The 19,186-nt window shown below is 41.0% G+C and overlaps 1 protein-coding gene across 1 annotated transcript in view; it reads right to left on the minus strand.

The window, feature by feature from the left end:
- Window positions 1–7,171: 7,171 nt before the first annotated feature.
- The window catches only part of EFR3B (EFR3 homolog B), a 43,367-nt gene continuing 31,352 nt past the window's right edge, over window positions 7,172–19,186 (minus strand). The window contains exons 10-20 of the mRNA XM_072409002.1: window positions 18,446–18,618; window positions 17,301–17,376; window positions 16,657–16,818; window positions 15,984–16,115; window positions 14,860–14,927; window positions 12,402–12,529; window positions 11,814–11,905; window positions 11,180–11,228; window positions 9,138–9,244; window positions 7,696–7,745; window positions 7,172–7,371 (exon numbers count right to left, since the gene is read on the minus strand). Of these exons, the coding sequence (XP_072265103.1) occupies window positions 7,266–7,371; window positions 7,696–7,745; window positions 9,138–9,244; window positions 11,180–11,228; window positions 11,814–11,905; window positions 12,402–12,529; window positions 14,860–14,927; window positions 15,984–16,115; window positions 16,657–16,818; window positions 17,301–17,376; window positions 18,446–18,618 (1,143 nt within the window). The 3' untranslated portion in view covers window positions 7,172–7,265. The remainder of the gene's footprint in view (window positions 7,372–7,695; window positions 7,746–9,137; window positions 9,245–11,179; window positions 11,229–11,813; window positions 11,906–12,401; window positions 12,530–14,859; window positions 14,928–15,983; window positions 16,116–16,656; window positions 16,819–17,300; window positions 17,377–18,445; window positions 18,619–19,186) is intronic.

Here is a 19,186-nt window from a genome sequence, read left to right on the forward strand (position 1 = left end):
CTGGCTACCAGTCTGTTCCTTCTTTGTGTGTCAGGGCACAATAAAAACACAATATGGTTCATATCAGCCATCCATAAACATTTCCCCATAGGGTATTCCTTTAACCCTTCTTGGGGTATTCCTGAGTGTGGTTCAGGGGTTCATTTTCAGCACCAAAGTGGTAACCCCGAGCCACACTCATAGCTTACCTGGTCCTCCGAAGATGCCCGCCCGGCATCTGTGTTCCCTGGTCTCGCGTCCCCGGTGTGATCAATGGAATGCGTGAGCGTGCGGGGGTGGTGCACACGGGGCCATAACCTGGCGGGAAATTTAAAACAATGTACCGCTTTGACATGCAAACTTACTGACCGCCAGGGAGGATAAACACCCGGAAAGCAGTGGGAATTCCTGCTGATCTTCCATAAATAAAGACTTTAAACTAGCTGTCTTTGCAGATTTTGTTCATCCGAACCTGCAGAAAGTGAATGTTTGTGTTTATAGGTTTTTGTGTGGTAAGTGGGCAGGGAGCTCAGCTCATAAATATCAGTGATGGTAAAGTTATTAAATCAAGCAAAAGGGAATACTATAGAACAGCCATTATTATTATTATTATTATTATCAAACAGGATTTATATAGCGCCAACATATTACGCAGCGCTGTCCATTAAATAGGGATTGCAAATGACAGACTAATACAGACAGTGATACAGGAGGAGAGGATCCTACTCCGAAGAGCTTACAATCTAGTAGGTGGGGTCTTCTCAACCTTGTTACCCCTAAGGAACCCCTAAAATAATTTGCAGGACTCAGGGAACCCCAACTAAAAGCAAATTATTGGGGGTCAATATGAAAAAGCCTCCTAAATTGATGGCTAGTGGTAAGCATTAATCCCCCCTACAGTGGAGGCTGGAATACGGCCGCTATGAACAACTAAAAACAACAATAAAGTCATGCAGCTGGTTCTGCCAAATAGAGTCGGCCCCAGAACTATGCTGGTATCATCGTCTGGGGGGTGGAGGAACAGACAGACAGCACACACAGCAGAGACAGACAGACAGCACACACAGCAGAGACAGACAGCACACAAAGCAGAGGGACAGACAGCACACACAGCAGAGACAGACAGACAGCACACACAGCAGAGACAGACAGACAGCACACACATCAGAGGGACAGACAGCACACACAGCAGCGACAGACAGACAGCACACAGGTCAGAGGGACAGACAGACAGCACACACAGCAGAGGGACAGACAGGACACACAAAAGAGGGACAGACAGCACACACAGCAGAGACAGACAGACAGCACACAGGTCAGAGGGACAGACAGCACACACAGCAGAGGGACAGACAGGACACACAAAAGAGGGACAGACAGACAGCACACACATCAGAGGGACAGACAGCACACACAGCAGAGACGGACAGACAGCACACACAGCAGAGACAGACAGCACACACAGCAGAGGGACAGACAGGCAGCACACACAGCAGAGGGACAGACAGCACACACAGCAGAGACAGACAGCACACACAGCAGAGGGACAGACAGCACACACAGCAGAGACAGACAGACAGCACACACGTCAGAGGGACAGACAGCACACAGGTCAGAGGGACAGACAGACAGCACACACATCAGAGGGACAGACAGCACACACAGCAGAGACAGACAGACAGCACACACGTCAGAGGGACAGACAGCACACACAGCAGAGGGACAGACAGCACACACCAAAGAGGGACAGACAGACAGCACACACATCAGAGGGACAGACAGCACACACAGCAGAGACAGACAGACAGCACACACAGCAGAGACAGACAGCACACACAGCAGAGACAGACAGCACACACAGCAGAGACAGACAGCACACACAGCAGAGGGGCAGACAGCACACACAGCAGAGACAGACAGACAGCACACACAGCAAAGGGACAGACAGGCAGCAAACACAGCAGAGGGACAGACAGTACCCATATTTGTGTGCTTTTTTTGTATTGTTACTCATTTTTCCTCTTTCATTTTCCTTTTTAGGTTGTTGTGTTTTCTATTTTCATTTGCTTTTTATTTCCCACTGATTATGCATTGATCCAGAGGAAGGTGAAAAAAACAATTTCGAAACAATAATCAATTTGCTCCAAAATAGGGGGAAATTCCTTCCTGACCCCGTAAAGCGATCAGATTGCTCCCTGGTTCAATGGTATATGGAGGTTATTTCATGCATAAGTTCAGCTGGCTGTACACAATGAATAACAATGTTGTAGCACAGACATCATAGCAGAATGCTTTCATGGTTGGTGCTCGGCTATAATGAAGCTCCAGGATATCAGCAACCTAAAAGTGAACAAATGTTTTGCCTATGCTGATTAGAAGTCTTGGGTCCAATGTAACTTGCATAGTCAGATCTTCTCTCTTCAATTTGCTAATCTTCCTGCCTGTGTTAACAATGACTTTTTTCTTCAGTAGTCCAGCTGCCGTGTTTCTTATCTGAGCATTGTAACCTTCAGACTTTTGTTTGAAGTTTTCCAGGCAATTGCTCCAAATCCTTCTATGTCTTCCAAATTGCTCCAAATTCTCCTATACTGACCTACTTGGTTCTGGTAGAACTTGCAGCAGTCATGGAGGACATCCACGGCCTTTCTGACTTTCTCAATTTCATCTTGGCGTCTTAGACAAAATTGTTTTTTCTTGAGTATACCTTGGTGGCCGATTCCTTTTAAACGGCCGACATCCAGGAGAATCTGTTGTAGGTATGTGTGAATCTTCTCCTTTTTTCTCCTTAGGGAAAGATGGTGGTCTTTAGGAAGACAAGATATGGTCTCATTCTGTGGAAGATCGGCCATGTTCGTGTTCATCAATAAAGCGCGTGGTCCACTTCCTGCTTTGGAGAAGCTGGTACCAGAACCTTATGGATTGAGTCTGCTGGCTGTACGCGAATAACGTTCAGCAACAGTTTCTCTGTGACTGCCAGTTGCTTTTCAATTTTTAGCTTCTTTTTGTCACACGGATAACATTTGGCGCTTAAGTGGAGGTAGACTTTAATTCCTGCCACTCTGTTTTGTCTTTTCTTTCTTTTAAAAGAAAGGAAAAGATCTTTCAGGTTAGGAACTGTTCCGAGATCCTGTAAAACTTTGTAGAGAACGTCTGTTTTGTTGGTAAAGACCTCTTCCTTGTATTTTAAAAGCAGCGCATGTGTTTCTACAATGTCTGCTGGAGGGTTAGCAAAGGCTTCCTTGGATCAATTATGTCAGAGTACTCATTGAAGCCAAACATCTCCTCTGGTTCTGGGATGTTTTCTAAAACACCCTGAAGATATCTCCTGAAGATCGGGTATGTACTTTCTATGTAGTTATTCATGGTTGCAGCATTGGTGTATGTTGCAGGCATCTTCTTGTTGCTCATGGTGTGGAGGACCAGCCTAGCTACATTCATGAGGTTCTGTCTTTGGTGGTAATTTGAAAGCACTTTATCATGCTGCAGACACTGGTAGAACAGAAGGCCGACAGTCCTCGGGACTTCATCTTTAGTTGCTTCTGGGAACTTTTCGTGAAAAGCTTCTCTAAGGATTTTTGCCACATATTTAATTCCATACGGTATGCTATCCATATTGGAATGATATGCCATATAATTCCACGTGTATAAAATCTGTAGAGCATCCTAATGACCTTGGATTTTCTACTCAATATATCAATATGGGAAACCTTTTTTATTTCATCCTGAAGAGCGGTTAATAAAAGTTTCACCAGATGATATTCTTCTAGTGAAGTGGAAGCATATTTAACAGTCTGAGGAACATATCTTCAAATATCTTCATGAGCTCTGACAGGTACAGTGGTACCTTGGTAAAAGTCTTTAACCTGTTCCAGATCCTTGGACTTGATAAGAAATCCTGGATAAGAAATCCGTTCCCATGAAAAAAAAAATCCTATTGTTATTGGCATATTATACATTGATGGGGCTGTATAAAATATATTAAACACTGCTCAATACTAAAATACAAAAGCAATTAGATTAAATAAATGAAAGTTTAGCCTCCCTTTACCTTGCTGAGAAGAGTGGAGTGCCTACTAGGATGGTGCTGAGAAGGGAGGAGGAGATGTTATGTAATTCACAGAGAGTTATAGTGCGGGTTGTTCACTAAATAGTAGCAACTGGCATACTGACGCCCGTGGGCAGCCGTGGCTTTGTCTTAGGAGAGTTAAGTAAGGTAGCGCACGGTGTTATGACTCATTTTGACCCATACAAGTTCCACCACAAAGGTTCTATACTAAGCAAAGGTTGTATACCAAGCAAAGGTTGTATACCAAGCAAAATTTTTCGTGTCCAAACAGGACTTATACCAAGTTGGACTTATTCCAAAGCGGACTTATACCGAGGTACCACTGTATTTGGGTTCTATCTGGAGGTAGAAGATGTGCTCATAGGTTTCGCTCCTCACTGTTTTTGTATATTTACATCCTGACTCGGTACATCTCTTTTGTTTGTTGCACTTGCTCAGTTTTGTGAATCGGGAAGCAAGACTATCCAGCATCCTTTTTCCATTCACAAGAGTCAATATTGTCTTGTCCCAACTGTCCACCTCTTTCGTTTTTGTATGATGCTGATTTTAGTGGCATCCTCATCCTTCAGTTCAATGAGCTCCAACTCCTAGAGCAGAGTGATATCCAAGGGGTCCAGGAGATGGGCAAATTTTTGAATAACACGGGTAGGTGGAAGCTTAATACGGAGGAAATGCTTGTAATTCTGTCAAGCTCGCCTTCCTCTAAAGAGTGACTGTATTTTGATCACAGCCATTTCATTGTCTTTGAAATATTGTTCTTTGAGTTATACCATGTCCTCCTCTGTCTCATCTGGAGACTTTTCAACTTCAGTTGTAGTCTTTGCAGCTTCTTCTTTGGCCTCTATAAATTCTTCTGTTGGCTTTTCCATTTCTTCGTTAGTCCTTTCTAACTCCTCTGCTGCCTTTGTTACCCTTTCTAAAACTTCTCTAAACATTTCTGCAACCATTGTTAGCAGCATTGTTAAGTTGTCATAGCGATGTTTACCTGTACAATGATGTCAAAGTGCAGAAGTGAGCCATGGGGCTGTGTGGGGGGCCTGGAAACTATTGTGCTGTGTAGTTATGTAGCTTTGCTGATGTCATAGCTAAGCATTACCAGACACCTGATTGACTTTCTTGGTTTACTGACAAAAAAAAAATAAAAACGATGTGTTGTGTGGCTATACTGATCCCCTGAAACATTCATGCTGTGTTCTTGTACTGAGATACTGTAACATGCAGTAAAAAAAAACTCTATTTGATTAGTTATCATACTTTCAGACTTGATAATGTAAATTGGCAAGGTTTATATTGTTGTAAGAAAAATGTTTAATAAATACCCTCTATATCTGACAGTTTCCACAGCCACCACCTTTAATAAGGTGCCCATCAGCCCTCAGTAGAGCAGTTAGGGGTGAATTGATAAACAGAATTACAAGTATCTTCTTCACAATTTTCGCCAGACATTAGTTGGTGTGAATTTGCTAAACAGACATCAGCATTCACCGAGACGAAAGGAACAAATAATCTGCATAAACAATATCGTTCTGACCCTGCGTGACAACGGTGACATTTCTACTGAAAAGGGCACAAGGCTCTTCCTACAATGTCCACCTGAAACACAAATCACGGGACTCTTGCAGCACGCTATCTGTGTGAATTAATGAGGTTCACGCTGTCATATACTCTGCAAACCGAATAATAAATGTCTTTGTTTTATATACAGAAGTTATAAAAAAAGTTTACAAAAGATTATACTGAATGACCAAATTATATAGAAAGATAACAAAGGAGGAGGTTGTTTAGAAGGTCAACACAAACTTTATTTGTAACAGATCCAAAAATGTCAAGGCATTTCCTACATCCATCACTCAAACCTTCCTCCATAGATGAAATAGCAACAAGACATACAAACATTGTACATCGGCCTGTATATACATATCGGAATGCCTCAGGACTTTTACAGACATCGGTTGGCATTAAGTGGATTATCATCCCATCTCCAATAACAAATACAGATCATTGTGTTATACTGAAGAACTAGACACCTGTAAAGTGAACCTGTCACAAACCAAATTGTGCATGGTAATGAGGAACACATCATGCTAATTTATCACGTCTTTTTTCAATGGCCATCCCAACATCAGGGACTGATGGGTTGAAGAAAAAGGGAGCAAGGATCATACCTTCAATCCAAACTTCCTTGTTATGCCAACCACTCTTTTCACATATACATCTGAGGCATATCAAAGACTTACCTGCTCAAACTCCACCCTGGCTGACCATAAACTTCACCCCCAGTGTGACCATCTTTGGCCATAATTCCACACATGACGCCTCTTTTTTGACCTTGATATCTCTAAGTTCTGCAAAAGCCAGGGCTATAATGGTGATCCTAGAACAAATGCCCCTTTAAATCCTTATTACCAGTGGATGTACCAAGCCATCCCTTGATCCTATAAAGGAAATCTGGCCTAGAACAAATATGTGAACACACGCTGCTTTTCTTTCTGCTGAGAATACTAGTTCCCTGGCTCCTGTACTGATGCAACATGTCAGTGACTAACAAACTAATGCTTTTCTGCTCTGGGTTAGTGACTGGTAACTCCTGACATTTCCTGAAAGTGGCAGACATGTCAAGCCACATACCCTCCCACCAAGCTACACTGTTTGCCATAGGTAGGTAGGTCATGGATATTGCAAATAACTACACTGGTACTTCACACATCAGAAGAATGGACAAGAATGATATTTGCTTTCATGGAATGCAGACAATGATGATTCACATATTCTGGACATGTGTAATGTATTAGTGAAAGATGTGACTTTATTAATATTACCGCATGGGGCAGACTAGGGCAAGAAAATACAGCCCGGCACACAGGTGTTAGGAAGGTGATGAGCAATGATGAAAACTCCTTCCAGCTTCCTGCTGATCCTACTGTTAATAATTTATCCCCAGGACACAGGAAAAATAAAGCCAAAATTTTATGTGTGGCTGCAAGAAAAGTGTCAGGAGGGTTAGAAGTGGAGATGGTGAGCATTAGTCCACCCAATGTGGTACATAAATCCTACATCAGAATGCATCCTAACGTGCAGGAGGGAGTAGAAGCAGCATTGGCCTGCAACTTCACAGACTCATTTGGGCACATTCAAAGATTTATTTATTAGGAAAGCAAAGTGCAGGGTGAAATCACAAATGGTAAAAGGTGCTCATTCTCTGTCATCCTTTACTGCTGAGTCACATAATGCAAAGGTCCGGGAACTTCATCTCATAAACGGGAATTGAGTGGATCTGTGTCTGTCCATAGGCTGCTGTGATGGTTCCAGAAGGACTGGGAGGGGGGCTGTAAAATATAGGAGGACATGTGACTACATGTGTCATTTACAAAAAGTACATATAAGCAAGTTAAATACAGTTTAAATTTTTGTCTATAAAAAAAGAAATTGCAATTCTGCTTATCTATTGTTCTAATTCACACACATCCCTATCAAACTCTGTACAAGTTGTGCATCACTGACTCTTCTCTACTGCAGAATGGCCACGGCTATGATTGTATATTGAATGAAGAAGCCGCTCACTCGTGAGGTTACTCTGGTGCCCCTCTTTATAATTAGCCAGCCCCAGTCGTTATATTTTTATAACAATTGGTGTACATAAAGATTATTACCGTATAGTCAGCTCAAAGATCTGGTTTCGTTTACTCTGCAGCAAAGAAGCCTAAAAAATACAGAACCAGAATTAGAAGGTTAAACCCATTAAAAAGTAAATAAACAAAGTGGAACACAATGTCACATTTAAATACAAAACTAGAATACAATTTGATGATACAATTCCACAATGAAGTGCCGATCTGGACTTTCTTTCTATATGGACAGCACATAGGAAAGTTATAAAATAAGAGCATTTGAGAAGTTCTTTGTTCCTTCCCACACTCTTTTATACTACTCGCCTTCCAGGTTTTCTTACCTTTGGGTCCTGATTTTTCAGCTCAGTGTTTTCACATTTCCCCGATGTGTTCAGGTAGATAAGACAAATTATTGCAGAATGGACATCGCCTGTCCCTTTCTGCAATAACCACCTGCCTGACCCTTAATGTTGTAAAGATGGACTTTTATTTTAAAAGGTGGATATCAGCCCTGAGAGGGGAATGTTCTGAAGCAGACTGTAATGTAGTAATGTGGACTGCTCTAAGTAACATTTAATGCTAAACCACTGTTACTGAAACAACTGCAATCCGGTGAATAAAAAGAGAGGGCTAGGGACACTTGGGAAGAAATGAATAGATAATGATGAAGGTTCTCCAGCAAGCAAATGAAGTTCTAACTGACTTGCTGCAGCATTTAATGTTCGCTACAAGAAGCAATGAATAAGATATTTTAGTCCAAAAGAGAAGCCTGAACCACTTGTACAAGACTCAAGTGAAGGCCAGAGGGCAGATTTATTGTCACCTTTCATGGCATACATCAATCAATTTTCAATACATCAATCTCCTTTTGGTGCTAGTTTCAAGTCAACAGTTTAAAATAATAAGCAGCTCAGATTCATATGGGTAAGGTGATAAAACGTAGAGCCTAAAAATACAATCTAAAATTAAATTATATCAGAACAAAGGAAACTCCTCTAAGTTTATAGAAAATGCAACACTGATTCAAAGACTGATCCTCAAAGGGTTTGTAAAGACAAATTTGCTTGTGCAAAAAAAGCCAGTGTATAAAGTGTTAGCAGATCTGTATGAGAAAAGTGCTCAGATACACATGTACAACCTTAGGGTGTATCCAATAGGGCATGAAAGGGTAAAAGTTAAAAAATGGGGGGTAAATGAGTGGAGGGTGTAGACAGGGAAAAGGAAAGAGAGCGGTTCTGTGGCTGTGTGGGATAAGACAAATAAGGAGGAGAGGGAAAGGGGAGATTTGAAACAACCTCTATGCTGAGCTGAGAAAGTGCCAAATGACTCCATTTACTGCTTTCTCGGCATTGGCACACGGGGATGCCATGCTTCTGGGCCAATTATGAGAGGTGAAGAGTTTAGGTTGTGTTGTTTCTGGCTTCTCCTAAATCCTATCTCTTATCCATCAGGGATCGTTTTATAAGCCTTTACACTTTTCTTACCCTGGCCCCACATTGGGCAGCGATTTCCTCAAACGGAGCCTTTAGAAATTTCTCCACCACCAGCCGCCTCCGCTCCCTCTCTAGTTCTTCCATGGCCACACTATCCACTGCAAGAAGTAAAAACATAGAAGAGAAAAGATTAAAAATAAAGAAACATAACAGTGCAGATGTATTTTTTCTACCTGCCTCAGTGGTCACTTTATTGCTGTATGTAAAGCTGATTGCTAACCCAGATAGCTAAGCAGTGAATCTCGTGAATGCGACTCAATACAAAAAGCATGCAGATATGAAGAGAAAGATGTTCAGTTGTTTAAACGAAAGTCAGAATTGTAATTAAAGTGCATCTGATCCAATCTTTTAGGAAATTCCTAGAAAAGGTAAATGTTTCTAAGTCATACTCCAATAATCCAACTATTGTATGTAATTCCTATATTTCAATAACATTGCACAACTTGTGCCTAGACCGGGCATAGGCAAACTACGGCCCACGGGCCGTATGCGGCCCAATGGGGATCTTTCTCCAGCCCTTTGGGTGTTCAGCGGCTCTGGCCGGTGCCCCCCGAGCAGGGTCAGGAGAAGGACCCCACCGGGGGGGCACACCAGCCAGGGCTGTGGAACACGTCCCCAGATCTGAGCCTGCGATGGGGGAGTGGAAGGGGGTATGCCATCATGACATCACATTCAGGGGCCTTATGATGGCATAACCCCTCTGGCAATTTTTTTTCAGATTGTGGCCTCTGACTAAAAAAGTTTGCCCACGCCTGGCCTAGACACTCCAGTTCTGTAGCATGTAAATCTTCAGTGTGAAAGCATCTCTGGCACTGCTGCCTCTGGCCTTTAGTTTCACCAGATTTGGAGTGATATTTAGTGGGGTCACCACTGTGCTGCTCACTGTTCTCTTTGCTGGGAAGGAAGCTGTACCTGAGGACCTGTAGTGCAATGATTTCTGCTTCTGATTTAGTTATTCTATAAATCTTTGCTTCCTCCATCTGTAGCATTACAGTCACCAGGGGGGCGACTCTGACATAGGTAAGCAAAGACCTGCTTCCCTACCCGGATGCCTCCACAGAACAAAAAATGGGAGGTCAGTGATGAATGGGTTAGGATTAAAAACTTGAAATGAAATCACAAGCAATACTAGTGACCAGTCCTTTGCTATATGCCTGCCTTTTTTGCCTGGCTTTCAAAGTAAGGATTCTAACCATGGAATAAATGCTAGCAGTTGTTGGTGGTTGCCGCATGGCTGAAATTGCTGATCTTCTGGAATTGTCTTACGTTAGAGAATAGTGTGAAAAAAAGAAGTCAGGGGAAGATATGTTAGAAGAAGATAGAGTGAAAACAGCTTAGTGAAAAAGGGGAGACAGGGACAGGGACAGTAAGGCATTGCATATCTTTGTAACAATTAGGATCAGGGTCCCTGAATATACAACATGTTAAACTTTAAAGACAGATAGCAGAGAGAACCCTTTGTGGGCTTTCACAATTACCCAGCTTAAAGCAGAACTAAACCCTTTTGCATTCTCACCTGGTCCCATTCCATCATCGGCGCCGCAATATTCTTCCTTGATTTGAACTTCAGCCATCTTTATTGACCGGGCCGGGATGACGTAACTCCCACACATGTGCACAGGAGTTTATTCAGTCCCAGCAGCTGCAGGCGAAGCCAGGATGGGTCAAGTACCGCAGCCAGGTATGGTGCAGCTCAGAAATCTTAGGCAGGAGGCCGATAAAAATGCTTACTGCAGAAAGGACATCGTCTGCCCCTTGCTGCAAAAATGCCCGGCCTGATCACAGTTTTTAAAAAGAATATAAATAAGAATATATATGGTATAAGAATAAAAAAAACTGGTCTGTAGATATACCAGGAAAGTGGCCACTGAATATTTTATGACACTTTGGAGAGATTTAGCAAACTAAACAAAGATATTATCAAATATTGATGCAACATAGTAAAGAAATGGATCAGATACAGCATAGCAACATTTGCTAATAATATATAAAAAGGTTTATAGTTTTCCTGGCAGTAAATCGCATTCACTCACCTATTGCTTTTTTTAACGTCTCAAACGTTATTTCTTCTGCCGGAGCTTTCTGGTGGGAGAAAATGAAAATATATCACTATGGTTAAAAAAAAATCTATAAGGTTCTATTTATAAAACAGGGAATCAGACATTCCTCTAAACATTCACTGGTGGGAATCAGTTACTACCATTCATACACATGGAAATGGAAGATTTCTTTATTTCTGTGATTGTGCTAGGAAGATTCACTCTTACCAGGGTGAATGACTTAGTGGCACTGGGAATGAAAGTGATCAGTATTTTATGGTTGTCGCCAGAATACAAGTAAAGGTAAAATCTTCCAGTGGAGATATCGGTATTTTGTATCTGTAATTATTGCATATAATTCTTGAAAGTGAATTTGTGTGATCTTGTTGCATGTGACGGATAAAGTGTACCTGTCATCTACATGTAGTGGAGAGATGTATGAGCATATATCTGCTCTTGGGAAGGTTCTAATGAATGAATGATGTTCATCATAAATAATCTGACTCCCCCAAGACCTATGAATGGGGTGCAGTTGTCTTTAAATATCTAATTACAAATAGACAGCCAGTTTAATTCATAGTTAGAAACCCTAATTTAATACGTCAATGCATCAGAACTAATACACCACCTCCTCCTTCTCTGGGCTGTTACGTGATTCCACTTCCACCTGCAGCGATATTGTTTCCCCAATGCTTTTTCTTTTTGATAAGCGGTCTTCATCTGCAAGACAAAGAGAAACCGGTTACCGTTGTTCTTGGTGCTCCGCTCTTCAATGACAGCTGAGAGTACCTACATGAAATATATGCAAAATCTGCATTTTATCTTTTCCCATTTATTGTAATATAACTAAATAGTTTACCTGAAACTGATATACAGAATGTGAGAGTGATAAGCTAATTTAGAGATGAACATGAACCTCCTAGAGTGTAAGATCTTCGGTGCAGGGTCCTCTCCTCCTCCTGTGTCACTGTCTGTGTCATTTGTAACCTCTATTTAATGTACAGCGCTCCGTAATATGTTAGCTGTTTTATAATAATATTAACTATGTACTTTTCCTGGAAATGATCAGATCAGGAGTTTTACTGGCACTAACATGGGGGAGACCCTTTACTGCTGTAACTGGTAAAATACCCTACCAGCAGCAGTTTGAAAACCACTGACCTACATCATATTCTAAAGCCCTATCTGGGCTCTCCACATCTAAAGCCATTATTACCTGTCAGCTGGGGAACATACGGCGTGCTTAGTCTGTCCGAGTTATATCCACTTCCACCCAGGACCTCGCTGATTTTACTCTGCAGAAACAGCAGCTCTGTCTCAATGTGATCAACATTCTTCGACCACCTGTAGGACAATAAAGCCCCATCGTCACATTAGCATTTCTATACATTTCATAGTTATTCAGATAAATGCTAAGAACATTTGGCAGAGAAGACACTTTTCTGTTCCAGCATTGACTGCGCTCCTGTATAAGTCAGCTGCATTCAGATAAGGTGTGAATAATGTGATGTATACTGCACCTTGAACAACTTTAAGATGAATTAGAATTGTAAGCCATCTCTTCTAATCCATCATGAGTACCCCACAAACTCCACACAGACAGATTTGCAAGGTGTAACAGAGGTCACATGACGGCAGGATAGTTTTACTGATTACATAGTTAGTCATATCATATTAGTAAGTAGTAGTCATATTAGTAAGTCCATCAAGTTCAAGCACCGCGGAAATAAACATATCGCAGTTATAAAACCCTAAGGCAAAAAAAAACCCCACAATTTGCTGCAACAGGGAAAAAAACCTTTAAAGCTTTAATCCCCAGTTATATTCTGAATAAACACTGGAAAGATTATTGTGTAGGGAGTTGTGATCAAAGCTTTGTATTTTATTTTGGAGAAAGCAGGGTAGCTCTCCAATATTGTTTTTTTTTGCTATACGCTCACTATTGGGGAAATTTTCCCAGAGGGGTCACAGATCAATCATATATCACCCACCATAAAAGATTCAAAAACTCTGACTTGTCTACATTGAATTGTTTATAAATCTTTATAGGTAATTAGTTGAGAATGAACCCTAAATGCTGATCTTAAAATAATTCTACACAGACCAGGGTATGCAACGATACCTAACATGTATTGTACAATTGTCGTTTATATATCCTTGTCTGATGCAGGTTCATATGTCAAGGGGGGGAGGTGTTCTGTTAACATTTTTATGATATAAATATATATATATTTAAACTTTTATACATTCAAACTTAATATTATTACCTTTTCTCCTATCAAGAAGGGTATGAGAAGCCCCTATAATGGGTCATGTAATCAGGCAAACCTACAGCAGCATGGTGGCTCAGTGGTTAGCACTTCGGCCTTTGCAGCGCTGGGTCCCAGCTTCGAATCTCGGCCAGGTAAGTTCTGCATGGAGTTTGCAGGTTCTCCCTGTGTCTGTGTGGGTTTCCTCCCACATTCCAAAAACATGCAGATAAGTTATTTGGTTGCCCCAAAATTGTCCTTAGACTGTGATAACTCCATACGACTGTGGTAGGGACATTAGATTGTGAGCACCTTTGAGGGGCAGCTAGTGACACAACTATGGACTTTGTACAGCGCTGTTCAATATGTTGCTGCTATATAAATACTGTGTAATAATAATTTATCACAAGGGCAGGAGATGGCTGATCACCTGTTGTTCCTCCGGGAAGATTACGAAATTACCACCCTTACAGAAGAAGTGACTACTGATTGAAACCTTCTAAAGTTTATCTACAAATGTTTAGAAGTAGGGGCTGGATTACAAATTTAATTATGTTATTATTTGGGGTTTAGTATAACCTAAAGTTGTTAGACTTGTCTCCACAGAATGGTGGACAACTGTCATCTGGTGATTAGATAGTACAGGTCAATGTAGAGTGTTCTGATATACCACGGGACTTAATGCTTTATCCTAGATGGCGCAGACACAGAGCAGTATGATATAATACACACTGCAAGCCATTAGAAGGTGGGGCCGATTACTTCTCTTGAGTGTTTGAAATCTAAGTGCTGCAAGAGCAGACAAAAAACATAAGTGGGCAGCAGCCTAAGTGCATTCAGACACAAGTGAACATCATTGAGATAAAATCTCGTAAGTGCTAGATAGTGCGTCATCGTTTATCATTTTCCGAGATACGATTGTCCACCATTGGCATGCGTGTCCTCACTAGTACTGAGGCTATTGTTTCAGATATGATGCAATGTCAATTTTTAAGGCCATCAACAAAAGCTTTCAAATATTAAAGTTACAGCAATACTTAATGGGAAAAGAGAATATAAACAATGACTTGAGCTGTCATGTGCCAGCCAATTTAAACCTTTTAAAGGATACCTGTAGCCTAAACCATATATATGTTTTGGGGTGAGTATTGTATAAGCAAACATCAGTATTTCTCCATCCTGTCTGTGACTTATTGGGGAGCGTTCTCCTCATTAGTTGTTAAACAAAAGCAAGAAATGTGGTTATTTCTGACAGAGGTGACCCGATTGGGATATTTAAGTTTTATTCCTTATTTCGGTGAGACTTGTGAAATAAGTTAAACTACCAAGTTAAAGGACAAATACTGCATCCCATCGCCCTCATTCCAGTCTCCTGAATCATTATATAATTACCAAACACACTCAGCTTTAAAGACAGGTACTCACTTTGGCTTTTCTTCAAAGACATCTTCTGGGAGCAAGTAAGGAGCTTCTTTCTTCCTCATCTCTATCACCTAGTGCAGGGAGGATTGGGTGTTTAAAAAACAAATGGCATAGGACAAAAAAGAGAAACCGACACCTGTGCAACTTTTAGTAAATTAACAGGTTTATTGGCTGCTATTGTTATCCTGCCTTAATTATCGGGTAAAGTAAATAACCTTGGACTAGAACACCTCAGGGACTCCCATAATCCCAACTGAGCTCCTGGGTATGTACTCCTGCTATGCCCATAATAGGACATTCCCCCATCTCTGTGCTGCGTTCCCAGGTCTGTACACCTGCTGTGGCCATTATGAGAAGTTCCTACCATCCCTTTGCTGAGTTCCCAGGTCTGTACACCTGCTGTGCCCAATATGAGAAGTTCCCTCCATCTCTGCGCTGCATTCCCAGGTCTGCATATTTGCTGTGCCCATTATGAGAAGTTTCCCCCATCTCTGCACCGCCTTCCTAGGTCTGTACATCCGCTGTGACCATTATAAGAAGTTCCCTCCATCTCAGTGCTGAGTTCCCAGCTCTGTATATCTGCTGTGTCCATTATAAGACGTTCCCTCCATCTTAGTGCTGAGTTCCCAGGTCTGTACACCTGCTGTGGCCATTATGAGAAGTTCCCCCAACTCTTTGCTGAGCTCACAGGTCTGTATATTTGCTGTGTCCAATATAAGAAGTTCCCTCCATCTCTGTCCTGAGTGCCCAGGTCTGTACACCTGCTGTGCCCATTATGAGGGGCTCCTACTATTCCTGCACTGAGGTTTTGGGTTTGAATGTATGTTGCGCCCATTATAAGGGGTTCCCCCCATCCCCAGCCCAAGGTTTTGGATTTATGTGTCTCTTGTGCCCATTGTGAGGGGTTTCTGGTTCTGAACACCTACACATTATTTTTATTTATTTTATATCAGGAAGAAATTGAATGTACAAAGGTGGGGGAAACACCCAGCTTCCCAGATGGAGAGAATTCCCAGGTCTGCAAATTTGCTGTGCCCAATATGAGAAGTTCCCCCCATCTCTGTCCTGAGTTCCCAGGTCTGTACACCTGATAGTATAGAAACATAAATAATGATCAGAATTCTGACCTCATGAATGTGTTGGCAGAAGGCTGGCACTGTGGTGAGCTGGCTGATCAGGTTCAGATAGGCAGCACAAAGGGCATGCAGGGCACATCGATTGTATGCTGGAAGGTTATCCTCGTTACTCAGGGCCAAGTCCTGCAAAAATAAAGATTAGTCACATCACAATTACAGCTTTTGTTTAATGCAAAGATTTTCCTTTATTCTCTTGGTATAAAAAAAAAGGAGAGAACATAATATCAGGAGATTATTGTACACATGAGAACAATCATTTGTCTTGGGTGAAAATCATCAGACATGTGTATGTAGCTTAAGACACATATTTTCAATGGAGAGTTGGTGTCATGCTCTCTACTACAGTGTATTGTGCATGCTTCTGCCCATCCTATTCCTATTCACAAGACCCACAGTACGTATTCAGCAAAGGCCTATGGTGTTCTCATTGCTCATTCTCTTCAATAGTTTTATATGTGACAAGCACTGGACTAGATCTTCATGGAAAAAATGACAGGGAAAAAGTACCTATTCACATCTATCCCCAGCTTTTCCTACTTGCTTTCATTGTACATGGTGAATATACAACTGAAAATGAGTAATGAAGGTGCTACTATATAAAAGTCATCAGACTCATCATGTGACTTATTTTACTATATACGTCTCTATACACCAATCACATTACCTGCACCGCGAGTACCAGTCGGATCAGATCCACCACCACTTCTTCATTGGCCAGCTCAATACTAATCATGACAAGTAATGCGTAGAGAGCTTCATAGTGAGCCTGGAGATTGCTGGGGTCATTGCAGCTCAGGTAGATGTGGCGGTACAGTTGCTGGGAATGCTGAGGGAAAAGAAACAGTCCACATATCAAAGATTTGTAAAAAACAAAAATCCCTTAATTGTGTTCTTCATAAAATATGTGTAAAAAAGAAAGAGATAATAAGTTTTTTTTTTTTTTAATGGATGTTCCAGGATTATCTGCAGCTAATGAAACTGAATAAAATTAATTACTCTGACTATTGAAATGTAGCAGTCCTAGTATGTCTGCATTGTGGCCATTTTGATTGATCTTTTAAGTTTAGGGATATGACATGGGGCACATGTATAAAGAAGTGGTGATTCTAATAACAAATTGACACTTTTTTTTGTCTTTTGAAATGATGATGCTGCTGAAATAGGTGCCAATGTTTTCAGCTGAACGCCACTTTAATAAATAGGATATATATATATTTGTGTTTATTTTGTTTTTTGCATCTTTATTGGGTGGATTAAAAAATACTGAAGCAAGGTAAATTATATAAAAATATTTATATTCAAACGTACCTTCTTCATGAACAGGGTATCCGGTCTGGAGCACTTGTCCACCTTCAGCTTCAGAACAGAGATATCTGGGACTGTACTGGAAAAACATTGGAAGAACAGGAGTCAGTTGTCTCCTATATTGATCGGCACAACAGCAGCTTTTCATTTGTGCAGTGCTCTTTCTTACAATTACTCTCACACAAACTCCATTTACAGGAATGAAAGTTGCACTATAATGACCAAAAATGTCAGAATCCACGGTATTAAAAAAGAAATAGTTAAATCTTTCTCCTGGACTTGTTCTTTAAAGCGGAACTCAAAGAATACTCACTATTTACCTTGCAGTAGGGCTTGTTTTGTCTACTAGGTAAGTGAAAACTTTATTCCCTCGCTACTTCTTTGTGTGACCGGTCCCAGCAGCCTATTCACTAACCAGCTTTGTGCTGAGGTCACAGGTTGTGAGGTCATCACCTACAATGTAGGATTAGCAGTCGTAGGTGAGGATGCCAAGGGTTGGACAGAAGAGAACGCAAGCTGTCTGGGGAGCAAAGGTGAGGTAATACAATAAATGTCTTTTCAAGTACCCCCAAAACAAAAACAAGCATTTAACGCTTGCAGTGTAGTTACCCCCATTTGCAAGGAAAGTTTACCTATTCTTTGAGTTCAGCTTTACTGTTCAATATTACAGAACAAGTCTAAGTGAGATGGACAACCTACTTCTAGCCATACCATGCCCTGCATAACCGAGAACCTTCACAGTTACCCCAGTTTGTTTCCTCAACTGTAAATAAAATATTTCATACAAAAACTAATCAATAGGCTCATGCAAGAATCTAAATATTCGGTCTTAAATGTAAATAAATCCATGCATGCTTACTGATGCAATATATATACATGAATATGTTTAATCTTTGGTAATTTTCTAACACACCCAGTTGATATGGTACGTTTGCATTGTAAGTCCACAAGCATAGTAATGGCAATATCAGGACTTATAAAGCAAAGGTCTGCTGATTAAAATGATAACAACCCCAAACCTTGAGCTTGTTTTAATCCTTTTGATACCACGATGTGTAATTGGACGTGTTATTAACATTGTTAGAGAATGGGTATGAGGGTGAAATCTGCCTGTGTATCATAGCATAGCATTTATCATGCGGCAGTACCTGATGGTGGAAAATTTTCGCCTGTTACCATGGCGGTCCATCAGAGAGATGAGAATTTCCAGCACAAACAATCGAAGCTCAGAGTCTTCCATCAAGGTGGAGGAGAGCAGCGGGTCCAGGAAGGAGCTGGGTAATGCGGTCAGCATATTGTTACACTGGAAACCCAGGGACACCTTTGGGTAAAAGAAAAATGAGTAAACACAGGTGAGCAAGATGGCAGTAAGATGATGTTTGGACCCTATTGCTGTCTGATACATCCAAACACAATAATGTTTTGTAAAATATGTGACACCAGGTTGTGTCACGTAAATAATAAGCAATACGAAGCCCTAAAACTGCAAAGGTTGTCAAGACTTAAAGACTATGGTAAAGAAAATAGTCCCTGTGAGTATTCTTTATATCAATTTTGAAGTATTCCCAAGCTTTCTTCTTACTCATATGTTAATGTTCCCCAAATACCCCTGAAGAACCCAGTTAGTGAAACACGTTGGGATACGAAGCGTAATACGCGTTGGCCCAGATAGCATAGGGATCTTTGTGTATGGTAAGGGGTCCTACATCTCATGTTAAAATATAGGAGTGACTGATGTTTGAATTTTATATTACTCTGTGGTTTGTGAATTTACTACTGTATGTTTATTGAGACATTTAATACGCATTATCTTGCCAAAATAAATCACAGCCTTCTATTTCCTTTATTTCCTAATTATTTTTACTTTATTACTATCACAAGGAGGTTGA

The sequence above is a fragment of the Pyxicephalus adspersus genome, chromosome 4 (genome assembly GCF_032062135.1).
Source record: "Pyxicephalus adspersus chromosome 4, UCB_Pads_2.0, whole genome shotgun sequence".
Classification (NCBI taxonomy): Eukaryota; Metazoa; Chordata; class Amphibia; order Anura; family Pyxicephalidae; genus Pyxicephalus; species Pyxicephalus adspersus.